This window comes from Molothrus ater, chromosome 1 (genome assembly GCF_012460135.2).
Source record: "Molothrus ater isolate BHLD 08-10-18 breed brown headed cowbird chromosome 1, BPBGC_Mater_1.1, whole genome shotgun sequence".
NCBI classification, from domain to species: Eukaryota; Metazoa; Chordata; class Aves; order Passeriformes; family Icteridae; genus Molothrus; species Molothrus ater.
In genome coordinates this window covers 90,941,693-90,961,812 of record NC_050478.2, presented here as the reverse complement: position 1 = coordinate 90,961,812, position 20,120 = coordinate 90,941,693, and the positions used below count along the sequence as shown (strand labels likewise).

The window sequence follows — 20,120 nt, the reverse complement described above, 5'->3', positions numbered from 1 at the left end:
CCCATCCCAGGGACAAAACCAAAAAGGCAGTGTTTAGAAAACTTTTCATGCAAAGAGATCATGCTGGGGAGACCAGGCACCTCCAGAAACAAGCAACAGCAGGCAATGATTTCTCTGAGCCTGAATTTCAGACCTGGTGACAGAGGTTCATTTAATTCATTTCTAGACACTGAGAGAACACTCCAGTGTTACTGTTTTCCAGCCTTCAGGCCCCTAACAATAAATACATCCAAGTTATGAATTTGCACACTGCTTTACTGTTTTGACATAGTCAGTTTTCACAGTAATAATTTCCTGAAAAATTTTGCAACCAATGATCTTGTATTTTCATTTCAAGGAAAATAAAAATTTCAACTTAAAAGAACCTCAAAACTGACAGAACTGATATTTGAAACATTTTATTAGGAACATTTTCATCTGAGTTGCCATGACTGATTTTAATTAATTTAATCATTTCAATATTGATTTTGGTTTCTACTTGTTGGTGTTTTGTTTTTTTTTTAACTGAACATGGTGCAGCAGTAAATCAAACAGAAAAATCTATTTTCGTTTACATCAGTCCAAAGTTTTACAATTATCACAAGACAGGTAATTTTGCTAAATATTATTAACATGCTGTTTACCTGAAGGTCTACTGTCCACTGAAACGTGCTGATTTGCATTCATTAATTGTGTAATTCTTATTGAGTGTCCTGGATCAGCCATTTCACAGAAGTGCACATTTTAGGCAAAACAACTCCTTCTTGCTTTGATGACCCCACTTCATATTATTCTTTCATTTATTCACTTATTATTGACATGGATTGGGCCACCTTGTACTCTTACAGAATTTTAATTTTTTCCAAAGAATTAAAAATTATACACTTATTCTATGTCTCGGAAAAACTTACAGAAGGAATAAGAAATAAACATAGAAAGCACTTCATGTTAAATATTAGCTTAGTCAATAGTTAGTAGGTTGAAAACAAATTCTGAAACTCCAGGAACAATAGAGTTGAACTCACCAGGCGAGCGTGTGGGTTTCGGTGGTAATAAAGTTGTTTATATTCATCCATCCACACTTCAGCTGCACGCACACTGTTTGCCAGAGCTTTAGCCCGTGAGTACGGAGCTTGTTTGGGGAAAACATGACCTACATGGGAGCAAGGATGGATCTCAAGACTTCCTCCACACTGCCATATCTGAGCAAAGAATTGACAGTGTGTATCATTAATTTTGTCTTTTGCAAGCTCAAGGATATAGTAACAATAAGCCTGTGTAAGAGCAACACCGTCTCAAGAATACCACACCATACTACAAGTAACACATACAATAATTTTGTGTCTCATTTGATGACTAAACTGGATAAAATTACATCCTTGTTGCTCTTAGTAATTTCCTCTGAGTTCACAAGGAGATAATCACTCTCTGGTTTTATCTGGAGTGCAATATTCCTTTCTTAGTTTTATTTTCTCATGATAAGATGTGATCTACCATACAAGTCATGCAGACATTGTTAAAAAAAAAATTAAAAGACAAAAGAAGCATGTTTCTTTTCCAAATTAAGCACGTAAATAGCTATCTCAGAAAGAAACCAGTAACTGATAACTAATCCTTACCAGAAATCTATAGATCTATATACCATCTATATATTCTACTGGAAAGCCAACTTGACAAAGGTAAGCTTCCCATTTGTACATTCACCAATCTAGAAGGGAGGTTTAGGTGCCTGGTGATAAAATCTCACTAACCTTTTCCATTGGAAAGCTGGGAAATGTACCCCAGACCCAACACATGAAAAGAAAAAGCAAAGTACTTCTATAACTTATGATGGTCCAACCAACAACAACGAAACAACCTCCTCCATCTAAACCAATATTCCTGCTTGATGCCAAGGAAGTACTTGCACCCAAATGTGGAATTGGCAGATCCCTGCAAACCATCACTCTGCCCAGGTGCTCAGACTCCTGCTTCTCTGGCTCCCCAGGTTGGGAAATGTACAGCCCATGAGATAAAGTCCAGAAACAACCATCAAGTGGATCCATTAGCCTCAGCACTATGTACACATTTTTGTAATTACATTCTTCTCCTTTGAAAACCAAAGACTTTTGGCAGTTCATCTACACAGCCACTTTCCCATCACCCATTCTGATCTCAAGTTTGACTACTTGAAAGGAAAGCAGAACTATGCATTTCCTATTCAATATTGTGTGTGACCACACCATGGCAGATGCCCGGTTTCTGAAGGGTGCCTGAAAGAAACAAGGTTTCTGAAATTTTGCCAGATAGGAGGAAGGCCGGAGATGTTGCTGTACTTGAACTAACTTGAGGCTGAGGCTGTCACCAATGGCTCTGATGGACTTCCCATAAAAGATTTAGAATTCTCCTCATGTATTCAACAATGCATAAGTGGCAGCTCATCATTCCTTTGTAAATGGAAGACAAAGGAAATTAGCTGGGATAGGTCTAAGGGGTAGAGGTTTGCTCCCTGATAACTTTCTTGTATAAGACATACATTTTTAATTATATGCTATTCAAATAAATACAGCAGGAGTGAAAGATATGAGGTAGCAAATAAAAGCTCTGCTGCTAAGAGTGCCAAAGATCAGTAGTGGGACGTTTCCCAATTCTCTCTCTCTGGGAGTTTTAGTGATCTAAAAAGATAAAGGCTTTCAGCTCACACAAGATAGGACTTGGTTTTAGACTGCTAACTTTTAGGGGATTTTTTAAAAGTTACTTAGAATTTCTCTAAAATTTCTAAATTTGGAAATCAATGAGTGTCATTTCCATTTATTTGGTTTTGGATAACAACATCAGACTTTCTGCATGGCACAATGCTGTATTTAATTACCAAAGTGTAAGCACTCTAATACATATGTTTACTTTTCTTTAAAGTTTCTTTAAAGATAGAGGTAATTCATTAAACATCTATAGGGACTACTGGACAATTATTACTTCCTGGATTTAAAATTTTAATTTCTTCTTTTTCCATGTGAGTTTTCTCTCCTCTTTTTTGCTTCTTTTCAGGGAAGCAGCATATTTGTCATTTGAACAAAGATGATTAAAGGAATTACACAATAAATCGAGAATTCTGTACTAATGTTTCAAACAATTTGCATATTTTCTTAGGTAAGTTACTTTACTGCCATTTTGAAAGCTGCTATGAAACCAACTATCCACTTTCACTTTACAATATCCTTTTTTGAGATTAATTTCAAAACAACATTTTTCATAATTATTATTTCTATGTTCAAGATTATTTTTTAAAGCTGCAATTTACCATTCAAGATTTGTCAGCAAATATTAAGAGCCATAAGTTTATTAGTTTAAAAATTTCCAATGTTATATTCCACATAAGATTTATTAATTCACCTACTTTTAAAAAAGATATTAGGAACAGATGATAAAGACTACTGAAATAAAAATGTAGTTAAGAAGGAAGCACATGCCTCAGCTCATCCATGATAAAGTCTGATTTCAAAGGAATGAAACAAACTGACCATACCTCTGTTAAATTGATGCCAAAAAGAGAATTCTGTAACAGCTGAATTTTTAATAATTAAAGCTCTCTAAAAAATAACTGTAGGTTGCTAAGCAATGCTCATTAAATTCTAAGTATTTCATAAAAACAGTACAAAAATTATCTTGCCATCCTATTACAAAAGAAAATTGAATATACTTCAGCTAAACAATTCCTCAAAAGGTTTATTCACTTTCATTTTAATGGAAAAATTATGACCTCTATATAAAATCAGGTACAAATGAACAGCCATAAAATAAAGCAAGGAATTTAATAGAGAAACTAAAGTTGATTACTAAATGCTAAGTAAGTGGTTCTGCAGAAGATTCTCCATAAAACTAGTTCAACCTTCTTAACAGAAAAATACATAAGGTTTCATGCATATTTTGCAAGCTCATGTACATGTAGATCTGTTTCTTTACTAGGTCTGGGTAACTCACAGCTCTCATCATAAAAGCACACATTTTTCCTCCACTTCAGTAAGAAAACAAGGTGCCATTCCTTTTTTCACTTTCACTTTCATCTTGATGCATGCAGACTATCGGCATATTTTCTTTTGTTTCCAGAGACAGATGGTGGCATTATGAAAACCTACAGAAAATGTTCAAAATCTCACCTTGGGATTGCTGTCCCTGCCAGGGTCTCTGGACAATTGACCTTGTCAATTGTCAATGAATACTAAAGAATAAAAGCTCTACCAGCTCATTCTAACATTTTAAGACTATCTGGAAGAAATAAAAAAAAATAGAAAGGATGCTATATCCTAAAAAAGGGCAAAATGTGGAAAACCCTATGTTTCTGCTGCTCTCTCTCTGCTGCAATGTTTTCTTGACAACTTGTGGCTAAGCCCCCAGTGTGGTGCTCATGCACAATCTGCTGGAAGCTGGGTGGGTGGAGAGGCGCCCCAGACACACTCACCCTAGCTGCTCTCAACACAAGACAGAGTTCGAGATCCAGACAAAAAGAAACAATACAAAAATACTGGAAGAGAGAAGACCCCAGGTGTTCTGAGTTGTATCACCCAGGCTCATGGGCAGTAACACTTCTGAGAAGAAAGGCCTTTTTGCACATGGTAGGCTGAAGGACAGACCACAGACATATTAGGCCTTGGTCCAGAAACAAACTTACATTGCAGCGCTACTTGTGGCACCAAGAGCAGAGAAGGGATAGAAGCTGTGACCAGGTTCCCTTTGCTCTGAGTACATGAGGGAGAAGATGAAAGAGCATGTTTTGAATCCCTCAGAAAGAGGAGTTTCAATGCCCATTATGCCCATGAAGTGAAATCTTATCCAGCCAAATAGCATTAAGCAATCCAAAACCAAGGTACATTGACTCGATTCTGCATTCAGCACGTAGCCTCCATCTCTCTTAGTCATTGTGCTTTTAGTGAAAGCTTTGTCCTTGTTGCACCTCTCAAAACCATAGAGAATTTCTTCAGCTCAGAATAATCGAAGTGCAAGAAAGAGGAGGCTTGAGGACAAGTCTTTTCATGTCATTGGGAGTGGTGTTTTCAGAGATGAGAGCAATAATAAATTAATTTACAGCAGTTTTGAGTAGTTCTGCTCCTAATTTTCAGGTCTGACAGGTTTAGAAAACACAAGGACAACAACACTAACAATGATTTATCCGTTCCGACCTCTTGGAACACTGCAGGCAGCCAAAAGAACACAGTTAAACAGCATCGTAGCACTCTGCTCTGTTCCACAAAAATCCTCTCCACACAGAGCACAAGTACAAGGGCTCCAAATCAAACAGAGCAAAGCATGTTGCGTACAAATACCCAGATGCTACTGGCAATCTGCACTAGGAAAATTGGCCAGGCATATTTGCTGGCCATTGCACAGGCTGTCCTGTTAAATCATTTGTCTCCCAGGAGTCGCCTGAACCACCTGCACCTACATGCTGGCTTAGACCCTTGCACAGTGCTTGTGCGCTCTCTCCTGGGGACTCTGCTGCTCCCTTTGTGCTTCTCCTGTATGCTAGGCCACCTCTGAGTCTTCCTCTATCCCATAAGGAGACCTCTGTCCTGCATGCTGAAGGAGTAAAGGCACTGCTCGTACATGCTGCTGCACTCCACGGAGTCCTGGCTCAGGGGAACCAGTGATATACAAAATGAGACTGGCTGCCAGAGCTTCATAGAGGTCAAGGGCAATGGAAGGGTGGGTCTAAAGCAGCAACTGGCACTGGGGCACTCTGAGCCAAAAGGAAGGGTCATGCTGCATGCAAGCCTTGGTCTCCCCAAAAGCAAGACACAAAGTGCAGAAACCCAAGAACTGCATGCCAAATGTGCCATATTAGAGATTTTCTCCAAGGAGTTGAAGTTCTGAGTACACTGGGTCCAGAGACTCCTGCTTCAGAAGGTCACAGGCTGATGGAGGTGGATCAACTGCTTCTCCCTTCAGGTGGAGGTCTGCTGAACTAGACCAAGACTACTGAGTAGGCTGTGTTTGGCTTATGTGCCAGAAACTGTTCCCTAGATGAAAAAGGAGGTAGTCATGAACTCAGATCGAAGAGCGTTTCCAGCTGAGAAGTCTCCCTCCAGAGAGAAACCATATCAACTCTAGGCCTGTGCTTGTTATTCCTAATAATTTTTGTTCCTTATTTTTATACCTTCTTTTCTATGATTTCTGCACTGCGGGCAGCAGGAAATCGTAACAGCAGCCAGGAAGACTCCATGCTTCTCTGGTTAACACACAGACATCCAGAAAGACAGTCTGCTGATGTCTCCTTTCTCAAGAAAGTGGTTTTGTAACATTAAAATGCTATTTAACCTTGAAATCTGTTGTCACCTGGTAAAAAATCCAAAAATCCTCCTGAACCATGAGTCAATGACTCAGAGAAATGGAAACATGACCATCAAAAATAACAGATGGTGGGCAGAACAGACAAGTGTAATTCAAGATAATAAGCTGTGAACTCCATGAAAGCCAAAAGAGGCATCCCTCTTACGTCACCACAAGATGGCTTCAATGAGCTAAGTGTGATTTGGGGTAAACCACAGGCAGCCAGTGCTCAGCGGGAATCAGCACTGGTAACAGCTGAGCACAGGAGAACTCTGCTTCGCTGATCAGTCTGGACTGTCCTGTGTCTCCTCTCTTTTCCTGCTGTAAATCCTTTCCATTTCAGCTATCTGTCTCACACCTGAGCACTTCGTCATGCCTCCTGTGGGCACAATTCTACAGTTACTGGAGATCTTCCACCTTTTATAAACTTTGTACAAACTTTTTCTGAGGTGAAACAGAAAAAAGCCTTAAAATTAGTACAGGGGCTGCCTTCTCCTGCCCCACTGGGAACTGCTTGCTCCATCAACCAGAGCAAGAACTCTTGAGTCACATCAAAGCACCGCAAATCTTCCCCATGACCTTCTTCAAGCTTCAGGATATAAACTTCACCCACTAGCATCACAGCCCTTTTTACATTTTATACTAGAGCTCAAAACAAAGACATGTATTTAAAAATTGCTTTAAAATTGCTATTTGGAAGAAAAGTACAGTGATCCTGAAGTGCAAGAACAAGATACTTCCAAAAGACTTCCTTCTTAGCACTTGCTTACATTACAGCTACCTCATTAAGTAAAAGGGCATGAAGAAAGAAGCAGGAACTTGTTGTATTCTGAGGAAAAGAAACTTTCAATTAAGCCACCTACCCTAAATGAGAATTCAAGGTTTTCTCCTCCCCAGACTTCCATTCCTGTGTCATAGGAACCAAGATAATCAAAGTATTTCTTGCTCACAGAAAATAATCCACCTGCCATGGTTGGAGACCTATGAAAGAGAATAGTAACTCTGAACTGTATAAAAAGAAATAATATTAAACCAATGTAACAGATAAAGAAAATACAATATATTTCTATTTTCTATTTTCTCAGTCTTTTCTGGATACAAAGTAACAGTCAGAAATTTATCAATTATTATGAGGCCATTTGAATTTAATTTTGTACTAAAAAACTGTACCTAAAACAACACCAGAATGTAAAAATATTGTGTTAAAATAAATTTTTCCAATTGCAGTGTCTGTGTGCAAATGAAGAGCCTCTTCACATAAGAGAACATTAACTTTGTGGCAGAACTGTATTAGTCGGCTCTGAAATTCTACATGCTGTATCCCTATCTATTTTACTTAAGCAATAATTAAAAAAATACTTGTGCTTTAGTAATCAAAACCAACATTCTTGATCCCACTAATATCAATTGAAAAAACTCTCAGACTTTAATTATTAAGTAAATATAGCCCCTAAAGAGATTTATTTTCTTTCTAAGAAAATCTACCCATCTGTCTGTTCTTAAATTTTTTACTAAGTTTGGGAAAAAAAAAATAAAAATCAGGAGTCATGGCTGGGTCCTCATTGGACTGGGTCCTCATGTCCTTCAAAGGACATGATTGAAGATCACAAGGCCCACAGTGACAGCACACTTAAGGGATGTGCTTCCATTATGGTAGAGTGTGCACATATACATAAATTTGTATTTGTTCAATGTTGCTCCCTATTATTTACAGTCTTAGGATGACTTTCTTTAAAGTGCCAAGTATATAATGGTGATTAGAACTAAGTTCATCTGGCATTGTGTGAATTTTACTAAATTGCTGCTGAGGTAAATACCAACAAAAGTGAGATGAATGATCAATTACTCTTAATCTGTCAAAACTAATTTTACCAGCTATCTTTTTGAAGCAACACTGTCTCACACTGTCATATGTTGTTTCAAAGAATGGAATGAGATGAGACAAGACAGAAGGAAAAATAAACTCCATAACCAGTCAAGTCCTTCTGTCTCCCTCCAGATCCCTCCAAACCAAGCTATTGGTGACACCACTCCCAGCACTGCTGCTTTCTCCAGACACCTGTTGAGCTCACAGTCCTCAGGCTACCCTGAAACTTTATCCCTCATCATTTTCCTCTTGTCATGTCAAAGACAATTCTTCTTATCATGAAGAAAAAAAAGCATCATATTTGAACTAAATGTTTTAAAAATATTCATTCTATTTGGATTTTTTTGTTTTAAGGAGGACATGGATTAATACATGCTGAGAAAGACTCAATTACTACCTCACTTTTCCCATTTTAAAAAAAGTTCATTCTGTTGAGGATAAGTACATTAATATTTGTGAAATACTGGGTATTAATATCATGATAAGCAACTTACAAAAGACTGAGAAAAAATAATAATTCCATTTTTTGTGGTCTCTACAATAATAGATAAAAGTACTAACAAAATGATGGTATTAAAAATGCCAAACAGGTTAATTTACTTCAATAAACTGCTGAAATACAGAAACTTCCATAGCAGATGGGGCTAGGTTGAACATGGCAGATCCTCAGCTATCAGGATCTTGTCTACCATTCCCATTTTCCAGATGCCTTGTTTGTTCTATTCTCTTACCCCTCCTAAATATACAATGTTGAGTGACAAATAATACCAATTGATGGCATCTTGTCTTAAAATAAGACAAAACTAAAACCCATAATGAAGACATCAGCCTGAGCTCTGCGAGTTAGTCCTTCACAGAAACCATGGTGGATAGAGCTGTGTTGTTTCACCCCAGTAAAGAGCTGGCAAAATGGCTCACCTTTGAAAATAGCACAGTGAACTACACAGCACAGAAAAAAATCTTCAAAACTGCTTTTACCTTCTTACTGGTTGGTGCTGTTTTTCCCTTTTCATCATTGCCCATGATACATTCTTTTTACAACACAGAGCTCTTTGCTTTGCACAGAGGACATCCTCCAGTATTAGTTAATCAGTTACACTCTTTCCATGTGCTGATAAGCATCTGTAAGACTTTCTCTAGAGGAGTCAAGAGACTACTTTGCAATAAGTTTTCCATATGGAAGATGAAACAGGATTTTCATATTTTAGAGCACTATTTTTTCCAGGAACAGGGTAAACAGGAGTTATTTTAGAAAAAAAAAATGGGGAACTAAACAAAATACATACATTTTTGTAATATGTTCATTTCCCAAATATCTTTCAGCACCTGGCATTTTCAGGTGAAATCAAAAACACATTCACAGTTTCTAGGATGCATAAAAATTAACCTGATCACATCAGTCTTGGACTTCCTCCGTTTTTGTTCTCTTTCAGGGGTACTGTGCCAAGTGAAGACCAGGCGCCAGTCAAATCCACCAATCTGTGGCTCACCAGCATTTCCCAAGTACTCAAATGTGTTCCAGTCAATAACATCAATAACAGGGCAGACAACAGCTGTTTCTTCTTCAGCAATCCTGGTAAGGTTTTAAAACAAAAGGGTGACTTCCATTAGAAACATCTCTAAAAATAAAAAAAAAAAATAGAACTGACAAGAACAAAGAATGCTTACAATACCAAACATGAAGTTTTGCTCCTTTTCAATTCATGCTGTAATAACAAGGAAATGATGATACAATAAATACAAGAATAACCCCCCTTTTCCTACATCAGGAGGATGTATCAGGATGGACTCCGCTGGCAAGCATCAACCTTCCTGGATGGTGGAAGCAAGATACGCCAGATGGCTTGAGATAACACATTCAGCATCTGGCTTGGCTGCCATAGCCAGCACCACTTTATCAAGGAAAAAAAATGTTCATTTTCTTTTGTACACGTAGCTATTTAAGAGAGCAGTTTGATTGCATACTTTCGCAGTGATGAATAATAAACCAGCCAGACTCTTGGCCCTTGGAAGTCATGGCTGCTCTTGTAACTGTGATCATCTGCAAATGTTGCAGTGAGTACTGTAACAGCAACTCAAAAAGAAGCCCTGAGCTTAGAAAAAACCAAACCTGCAACATGGGAATTAGACCTCCAACAATGAAACATAACTGAAGGAGGCCTCAAGAAACCCTGGCAACATAGGAGATGAAAAGGAGAAACAAGATAGCACTGCAGAATGACATTCCTAATACCAATGGTGATCTAAAGATAGTCAAGATCTTTATCATACTACGAATACATCAGAGCTGATGACATTTCTTGCAGGTTTACTTCTACAAGGAGATAAACCCCTTCCTCCCATTTCTCAATATCATGCAGGATTTTCAGGATTCCTTTCCAAAAGGATTCATCCTTACAGAAAGCAGTGGGATTATTAGCCTTCTCCTCACCTTCTAGAATGGCCCCCCTCAGTACTAGGAGCAACATCAAGCACACAAGCTCAAGCCAAGGTCTTTCTTTTAAATCACTGTTTAGCATCTTCCCTGTTCTAGTGTTAGACATGCCCTGATAGTTCAGTGACACGCAGTCACTTGTTTCACTTAGAGACACAGATATGCACTTTAGCCTTGCATCTTGTATTTACATGTTTCAGAGGTGAAGGAAAACTGAACACATTACATTTTCAAACAAGTAAGAGATGCAGTACATCGGTCATCCAAAGGGAGCTCATTCCTCATGGGATTGTTAGGCTAAAAATCTGTAGACTGACCGATGGCTTACACTGTGAAATTAAAGTAGCTTGTGATAGTTAATGCAGCAGAGAACAGCAGCAATTCCAAAGTAGTATTGTCTGAGCTGAGAAAGACTGCCCGAAGTGTGAAATGGCCTCTTGTTGCTGGAGGGAATATGTGAAACAGCTGTTTTCTTCTTTATGATCTCCCATTGAGACCTTGTTTGGTAGAGCACACAAAAGGGCTTATACAAATATTGTTATCTCTTGTCTCACTTGCATAAAACTTTGTAGGAATCCTCATTGTACAAAGCAATGAAAATTATATCCACACGTAGAGGAGAAGGAAAAAAACAATAAAAAGTAAAAATATTTTTCTCCTCCTGTAACAAGTAGGAAAATAAGTAACAAGTAGGTAGCTGGCATATGATATCAATTATGAAAGGAATGAAGTAAGTGAAAAGCCATCATCTTTTCTGTAAGTTAAGAATTAACTAGATGGTACAATGCACAGGCAACTTACAAATACAACTATGTTTGCACTGCAAAATGCTAACACTGTGGTATTGCTGCCACACATTGAATCGGATATGCCACAGAAAAACGCCTTAGAGATGCATGTCTGCATCTGCAACAAGAACGGCAGGAATTCCAAGAGAGGGCTAACTTTTTACAGGTGGTGACGATTGCATTTAAAAAAATCCCAATCCTTCCTCAAGATTGCCATCTAGTGGTGCGCTAAAGAAGCGAAGAAATCATAGATCTTTCCCCCATCTTACACTTTTTTAGGCGACAGTTGTTAAACCTATGCCCATGATTTGAGGTTTATCCCTTTTCCTTTCTTCACGCTATCATAGCTACCCCCCAGTTATCTGGAATACACTCGGTGTGAAATTTAGAAACAAGGTACATATGACAATTTTAAGAAAACAAAAAACTGAAATTGTATTATAGATACAATTTCAAAGGGACATGGGGAATTTGGGAACACAAGTCCCACTCCAAATCAGGAAGATTCGCACACATCAAGGCACTTTGTGCTTTTGGAAGTCTCTCTCCAGTTTGTATTCAGGCTGTTTTTCCTGGTCCTTTTCTGTTACTCTGCAGTACCTTGTGGGAATCTTAACAGGATCCAAATCAAAACACAGGCCTGGTAAAGATTTTTTTTTTTAATTATGTTTTAAATAAAGTTGGTTTTCTACATACAGTATTTTGGAGGTCTGATTCAGGTCCTGTATCTATCATTATCTGCTAATGGCATCCAAGCAGGTAAAGCCATGAGCTGTTGGCAAAAGGGGCAAAACCAACAGAGCCTTGTAATGTGATTCAGGAGCAGCAGGTGCTGTGGTGAGGTGCCAGTGGCTGAACCCATAGCAGGAAAAGTTGATGTGTGGCTGCTGGCTACACATGGGTGAGTCTACAAGAATATAACAAATATTCTCAGCCGAAATGGAAGGCTAGTGTTCTGGTTTCTAGGGATTTTTTGTTAGAGTTTTGGGAAGGTTCCTTGGTTTTTTTGTTGTTTGTTTGCTTGCTTTTAATTAACCAAAGTTTTCTGAACAGCCTGATGGATCTGCAGAATTAACAAGAGACCACATAGGCATAAAGTAAAGTGTCCCAGGACAGATGATTTCCAAATAAGAGTTAGTGTTGACATAACATTTACTCCTCCCTATCCTACACCATGATGCTTTATGTCAGAACCAGTCTGGAAAGGTGGATTTGCTCAGGACTAAGAAGATGGAGTTTATTGACTTGTATTATGCAAACACTGCCTTGCAGGGCACACATCTTTCCAGACATTCTGCTCATCCAGGCTGACAGAAATAGACTTCTTTACCAATGTAGTTCCAAAGCTGGAGGTGAGGACTCATCTTCTTGAAAACCAAAACTTTCCATTGCCTGAAGAGGCAGCTTGCTCCTCAGGGAAAAAAAATAAAACAAACAAACAAAAACAAACAAGCAAAAAACCCCCACCCACCACGCCATGATCTTTCAAACTTCCTTTTGCATTTGCTCCCCCACAGCCAGGAGACAAACACCAAACACTGGCAGTGCCTCAGGGACCAGACTGCAGTAACCTTTGGTGAACCATGAGTCATTTTTCCACTGCAGAAGTGGGCCAAACTGTCTCGCCCCTTCTTCCCCAACGGGAGAGAAAACCAGCCCAGAGCATAAGCTCACCTTGCCAGCAGTGGCTCCAGCCAGCCCTCATGGCATTCGCAGTGGCAGTCCAGGAATGTTAGGATGTCTCCTTTCGCCACAGACGCCCCCAGCAGCCGGGCTCGGACCAGCCCCTCCCTCTTATTTGCACGGATAAGACGCACCTTGCGCAGGCCAGCCACGTAGTTTTCCAAAGTCTCCTTTAAATGTTCTGTAACAAGCCAAAAAAAGAGGGAATAATACACTCTGAAATTATTTGTTTATGTCTTTCTATAGGAAGCTCTCTCCTCACTAGCATTTTACTTATAGTAGGGCTCTAAAGATTGTGGTACTTTGAACTCAGATTTGTCTATACATGTTTAGAAAGGACATGAAAAAAGCACAAAACCTGGATTTGGACACAAATCACAGTTACTTTTAAGCAATTGAACACTTCACATTTACCTCTGTAATACATCCCCAGATCAATAAGAGCTTCTCAAATGTTACTTAAGACTTTCTGTATAAAAGTTTTATTCTTAACACAATTCATGTGTGGTGGATAATGCCAGGATTTCCTTTATGTCCTGTTGTTCAAACAAGACCAAAGAACTAGGTCACTGTCATTATATGAGACACCAGGGGAGCATTGGTGCAATCGAAACTTGCTCAATTCAGAAAACCCAAAGTGCTCTGTTCAGACTGGAGTCTATCTATATACACAAGCACTCATGTTACCGCACAGCAAATCTGCTTCACCATTCCAAACTAAATTTGGTACATAAGCCAAATTTTTCTCTGGCACACTACAAGAAAAACTGTTTTTCGGTGAGAGGTCTTTGTCATACAGTTTTGTGTTATGTGACCTGAACAGCATAACTCTTTCTCCTATGAACTGGTTGACCAAAAAAGCCCATCAACAATCAATACTATTTAGGCTTGTTCTTCCTACCTTTGTCACTGTAATCATCTACAAGGATAATTTCTTCCAAAAGTATATCCGGAGATGTCTCAAGAACACTGTGAACGGTTCGCAGAAGCGTTGACCAAGCCTCGTTATAAAAAGCTATCACAACTGAGGTTTTTGGCAGGCTATAATAATCATATTTCTTCTCTCTGCATCTGTAAAGGGTGGGGGAGATAACATTTAGTAGAAGTGCAAAAGCATTTCTTAATTTTCAGGAAACAATTCTCAAATCCATTTGCATGCTAGTTACGAACTGCAAGCAAGAACACAGAATGGATCTTAAAAGAAATGCATGTCTATGGAAAATTGTATGAGAAGACATTAGGAAGTTGCTTTTACAGAGGTTCCATTTCCACAGAAGCATTATGAATAAAATTCTGCAAACTATCAAAACGTCTAAAAAGACAAATAATAGGAGGTATTCTGGGCTGGTGTAGCTGCAGTGGCTGTCTTCGCACAACTTCAAATAGAAGAACAAGTAATGAACAAAATGTGCCTCAGATTAAAAGAAAAAAAAAAAGAAATGCAAAACCTAAGTGGACTAAAAACAGTAACATAAACTAGCGATAACTGTTGCTTTGGAAAATAGAACAAGTGCTAGACAGTAAAAATACGACTGTGAAGGAACAGCAACATATAAAGAGGAAAAAAAAACCCAAACCAAACAACCAGCAACAAAACTGAAATGTATGCACACGAAGCAGAATTTGGAGAGACCACACAACTGGCAAAATCTAATAGTGAAATCCACGGAAACGTAAAACAGATATAGAAATGCACGGTTTTCGCTCTATGGAGAGCCAGAAAGTTTGCAAACCTTTGGATTAAGCTCCAGAATGTATTTCCTATAAATATATATATGAACTTCCCTAAATGAACATAAGGATGCCAAGAAAGTTATAGCTGAGCCAAATGTATAAACTCTTAAAAGAATCCCCTGGTTTAGAAGAATTTTAAAATAACGATGGCATCTTCTACAATTTCTCCTCTTTGCTCAGAGCATTCCATATTGGCAGCTTTTATTGCCTGCAGTCAACAAGGGCAATAAAAGGGGCAGAAGGACAGACTTCAACTTCTATAGACTGCTAAATCACAACAGATACCAAGGCAAGTAGCAAAACAGCAGCGAGTCCTCCAGAACATGTGCTATGGAGAGCTGAAAAGGGAAATTAAAACTGGTCAGTAGAAAATGCAACAGGAAAATACTTTAGGTCAATTTAGGGGCACAAAAATTCCCCAAAACACTAAGAAAATTATATTAGATGCAAACTGCTTACAACATAATACAACTGCTTACAAGAAGTCTGTAGAGTAGTTCTGTAATAAATATATGAGAATGAGGAAGCAACAGGACAAATGACACTCAGGCAAAGGAGGCACCTAAAGGCTGCTTCTCAAACATGACAGGAATGCCCTGTGACAACACGTGTGCATACAGACATATATACATAGGTAGTACACATAAACACACACATTGATATAGTGAAGTACAAGAATGCTTGTCCCTCCAGGCTGTAACTTATCCTGAGGGGCTTTCACAGAGGAACTGTCTCACATCAACACCTGGTGACAGAATTGATTTATTTAGCCAGACATTCATGCACTGACACATAAAAAGGAGTGACAAGTGACATTTTAATTAACTTATTTAATTGTAATGCAGAACAACCCACTGTATGAATCCAATTTTAGAAATACATATTTAATTTAGCCTGCTGAAAAACATTTCTGCTCAGTACCGCCAGGAAAAAAAAAATCCATATACATCAGTTACTTGTACCAGGTAATTTTGAGTTCATTTCTTGATGGAAATAGGAGCTCTACAAACTCAGTTTAGAAAGCTGAAGGAAAATATAAATAAATTTAAAAAAAAAACCCACCAGGAAAGCTATCTTTGAAAAATATGTCAGGAAGATTCATGGGAAAAAATGCTGTTTTCCATTTAAAGAAAGGAAACCCAAAAGGTCTAAAGAAGCTTATAAGTCTAATTATAGATTAAAGACTTCAATGGATTTGCCTGACATTACATGCTGGAGATGGAAAACATAATTTGGCACAGAGCAAGGCAATCCCCACACTGTTTGTGATTCACTGTGCATAGCTGCCTCCTTCCTTGAACGCACCCCACACTGCAGGAAAAGGTCAGCCTACTACAAGACATACCAGAACACACGTTTCTTAGGTTTCCAAAGTCAAGAAAGAGGCCAGTGCTAAAAAATGGGTTTAATTTACCAGCTCCGTGGTGGAAGGCAGCACAGGAGTGAAGAGAAGTGACCCACCATGGTAGCACTGCAGGCTGCTGGCCACTGGCCAGCACTGCCACCCTGACCTGAGCAGTACCCTGAAGTCCTTATTAAAAAAAACAGAAACAAACCAAAACAAAATAAAACAAAAGAAAAAAAAACCCACCCATATTGTTCAACTTCTGCGCAGATTTGCATGTTTATCTCAGATATTATTTCCAAGACATATTTCTTGCTAAATTGCTAGAAGATCTCAACTGTTAGCAGTCTCAGTGTTGCTAAAGTGAAGCACACTTTTCCTTATCTTTCTGTAATGAAAGAGTTTCACTAAGCCTTAAACTTAATCCCATTCGGGAGATTACAAACCCAAAGCATTTAAACCCTGGAAAAATTATAGCAGAAGAAAACCTTTAAAAAGCTAATGAATCCCTGAAATGGAAATGCTTGGCAGTGTTGCTGAATAACAATTAAGTGGCATGCATATGGACACTAAACATTACCACTTCACAAGATATAAAAATTTCAAAAAACCCACTACAAGTACAAAAACTGATTGAAAGCCTTGTGGTCATCACTCATCTTTTCCATTCCTCAACTCCTGTTTACCACAGAAGCGCCTCAGCAGCCCATCTTCTGTATTCACACTTGCAAACTTCAAGATGTACTTTTATTATCCATGTGTCAGCCAAGTATCCCAGCTCCTACTTTCCAACTGAATCATTTCACTCCTACTTTTGGATTATTCAGAAAAACAAATGCATATCAATTACAGTATGCTGTTAAAATGACAGCAACTGGTGACAGCAGTCCCAAAATACGTTTTTGCACACACTGGGAGCATCTATTTATGCATACTATACTGCAACCTGCTTTCAGCTTCTGAGTAGGACACTCTTTAGTGCCACCCTCAAACCCATAACACTGTCCTTTCCAATAGAGAGGATCATGTTAAGACAGTATTAATTGCATCTCACATTATTCATCCTAAAAACTACCTTTGAGCTGATCATCTGGGTTCTGCAGGTCCATAAAGACAGATCCAGAAGGCAACTTGCCTCACCCTCCTTAAGCCATTGATCCAGCACAGCCCAAGAGACCTCAGCGAGTAAGGCTTGATTATGGAACATTCCTTAACTTTTCTGTGAATAAAGTTAAATGTGGTCCCTTCCACTAGCTGTGATACATCACTTTGAACCTAGTCATCATAACTACCAAATGGTGGTAAAAACATAACACAGACAGAAGGAAATTGGTTGCCAGTAAGCGTGACATTTCCAAACATGGAAAATAAATGCAGATGCATTTGAAGTCCAACATTCCTTCACAATTCTCCTTATCTTATTCAATCACAGGAACTTTACTGTTTTGTAATAATTTTGTAATTCATGTTTTAAAATAAACAATTACCTAAATTAAAAATGGCATGTTGTGCACATTGAGTGGGTTCATTTTCTTTGGAGAAGTACACATATCTCTAGTCAACCTGATTTTGGTAACAGTTATCAGATACCAGGATCACTCACTGAGGAAAAACCTGTTGCCAACACATCCAAGAGGCTTTCCTAGAGGCAACAAAATAAATGCATACAGTTTTAAACAGACTCAGATTTCACTGACAAACACTGGTATATAATGAATAAGCCACAACAGGTATGGCAATGCAAAGGAGTGACACCTGCTCAGTCTCTGCCCTCTGGTCACTCCTGCTCTCTGCAGATTCACTGGAAAATGCACAAGCAGAAGCCTCGTGTAGGAATGTGCCCCCTGTTGACGGAGTGACAAAACTATCCTTTGTCTCCTTAAAAAGGAAAAAAGCCCAGAAGTTTCTTTCCTCAATTAGCAAAAAAGGCACCTCATAGGACCTGGGGGACTTCACCTCAAACTAAAGGATAGCCAATTGGACAGAAGCCAAAAAATCCCGCCTGAGCAACTAACTAGAAAAAGAAGAGAACAAAGAAAGTAATCACTTTTGTGAGGTGTTTTACCAGGAGCAAGAACCTCTTGCACCTGGCTCAGTTTTTCTCTCTAAAGAGTTTGGTTATTTTGCCTTTTATTAAAACTTTTTTGTTTCCAACACTACCACAGAAGCCATCCTGCTGATTTTATGCTTTCTAAGGTAGCTCAGCTATCTTGGGTGTGAAATAGATCTCCAAGAGCTTACCTGGCTCGAGGAGACCAATATTTCAGCCTTGTGCACAATAGAGTGACAAACAAAACATGGCCAGGACTGCCCCGGCCATCTTCCAAGGAGCAGATGGGGACACTACCATGCTTCAGCTTCATCCTGCTTCTGCATCATCCTTCATTTCCCTGAGGCACTTTCTGCCACACTGGGTGGGTGTTCCAGGGACCCTCCTACTTGATCACTGTGGCATAACACAGGCATAAAACAAACAAAAGCTTTGTCTTCTGGCATTTCTTAGCAATTTACACTAAGACAACATCTATGTTTTAGAATTCTTAATGTGTTCATCCATAAATCTTTAAATCTCTCAATGGGAAGAAAGAGAAAATAATGCTGGTATGTACCTGAACACAAAACCATGTTCACTATGTACTGCCCTTTCTCTATGTTTCAGTACAGCTTCTACTCAAACATCTAAGTCCAAAAAATGCACACTGAAGCCAAACACATAAAAGTGCATCTTCACACATCCAAATTCCTGAGGGGTTTTGGTTTTGCCTTTTTTACACTGCATTTTTAAATCACAGTCTAACCAAGAGTAAACTGCTGACAAGTTTAATAAATTAACCTTGGAGTCTACTACACTACACAGTCTTCTGTTAGCAAGTTTTACAATAGGTTATTTATTAGAAACCAAGGAGACATCACTCAGGAAATGCCTAAACAAAATTAAATGGGTTGTTTTCAAGAACATTTGTGTCAATTAATGTAATCACTCAATTTATTTCTTTGTAAAGAGCTGTTTCTCTAAGAGATGTGTATCTATACACAAGGAGAGAGCATGAATGTGTGCACACTGGGCGCACTGCCATGAGTTAATTAGGAATGGTTGCTGACATGCTCTTACTTGAGACTTTCACCACAACTGTGACAATGATACAGAGAGGGAAAACAGATTTTCAATCTCCAAATCTGATCTTCTATATGCACAGTTACTTATATTTTAACCAAAAAAATATGAAATGTTCTCTGAGTTTTCAAAAATTTGTCAAGAACACAAACTGCTCATCAATTATTTAATGCTTTCAGAAGGTATACTCCACAAGTTTCGGTTTTGAAGTTTCAGTCTGAATGCCCCAGGCAAGTTCAGGATTGCACAGCTTCTCTCAAGAAGTGCAAAACAGCACGTGTCACTGCTGAAGCTGATTTATTTAACTTGATTTATGTGACTACAGTATGTGACATCCCATTGTCACCTGGAAAACACTGCCAGGGTTCTACCTCAGGCTGGCTTTCACATGGTGGGCTAGGAACCAGGTTGGCTGGGCTTGCTGTGATGGGCCATAGACATGCTGACCCACCACACAGCCTCCTTTCCTCTTCCTAATTTGAACAGCTAAAACACCGACTTAAACTGCTCTTTCAGTAAGAGGTGTGCTCAAAAGTGGCATTTCGTAGGCTGCAAGTAAATGAGGCTGATGGGGATGAATGGCAGCATCCATGGTCATCTCAATCTAGTTTCACCATCTTCACTCCCATTCCATAAACTGCAGAGGCAGCAATGTGGGCATTGGAATCTGCCAAGTACCTTCACTCAAGAGAAAGCACCTCCTTCTCTCACTTTCCCAAAGGCATGGCACAGGACACAGCAGCACTGGGATCTTCTATCCCCTTTTCTACTTTTGCCCAAGCTGCAGCTTGGAGTTCTGCACATCCATCCACAAGCACCCCAAGTCCTGCAGCATGATAGAGGTGGCAGCACTGGTTTCTAAGCCACCTCAC

General features: G+C 38.9%; 1 protein-coding gene across 1 annotated transcript in view; it reads right to left on the bottom strand.

The window, feature by feature from the left end:
• GALNT12 (polypeptide N-acetylgalactosaminyltransferase 12) overlaps nucleotides 1-20,120 on the bottom strand; it is a 47,022-nt gene that overhangs the window by 19,005 nt on the left and 7,897 nt on the right. Inside the window, exons 2-6 of the mRNA XM_036379024.2 lie at nucleotides 13,956-14,125; nucleotides 13,046-13,235; nucleotides 9,537-9,722; nucleotides 7,146-7,263; nucleotides 1,005-1,181 (exon numbers count right to left, since the gene is read on the bottom strand). Coding sequence (XP_036234917.1) covers nucleotides 1,005-1,181; nucleotides 7,146-7,263; nucleotides 9,537-9,722; nucleotides 13,046-13,235; nucleotides 13,956-14,125 — 841 coding nt within the window. The remainder of the gene's footprint in view (nucleotides 1-1,004; nucleotides 1,182-7,145; nucleotides 7,264-9,536; nucleotides 9,723-13,045; nucleotides 13,236-13,955; nucleotides 14,126-20,120) is intronic.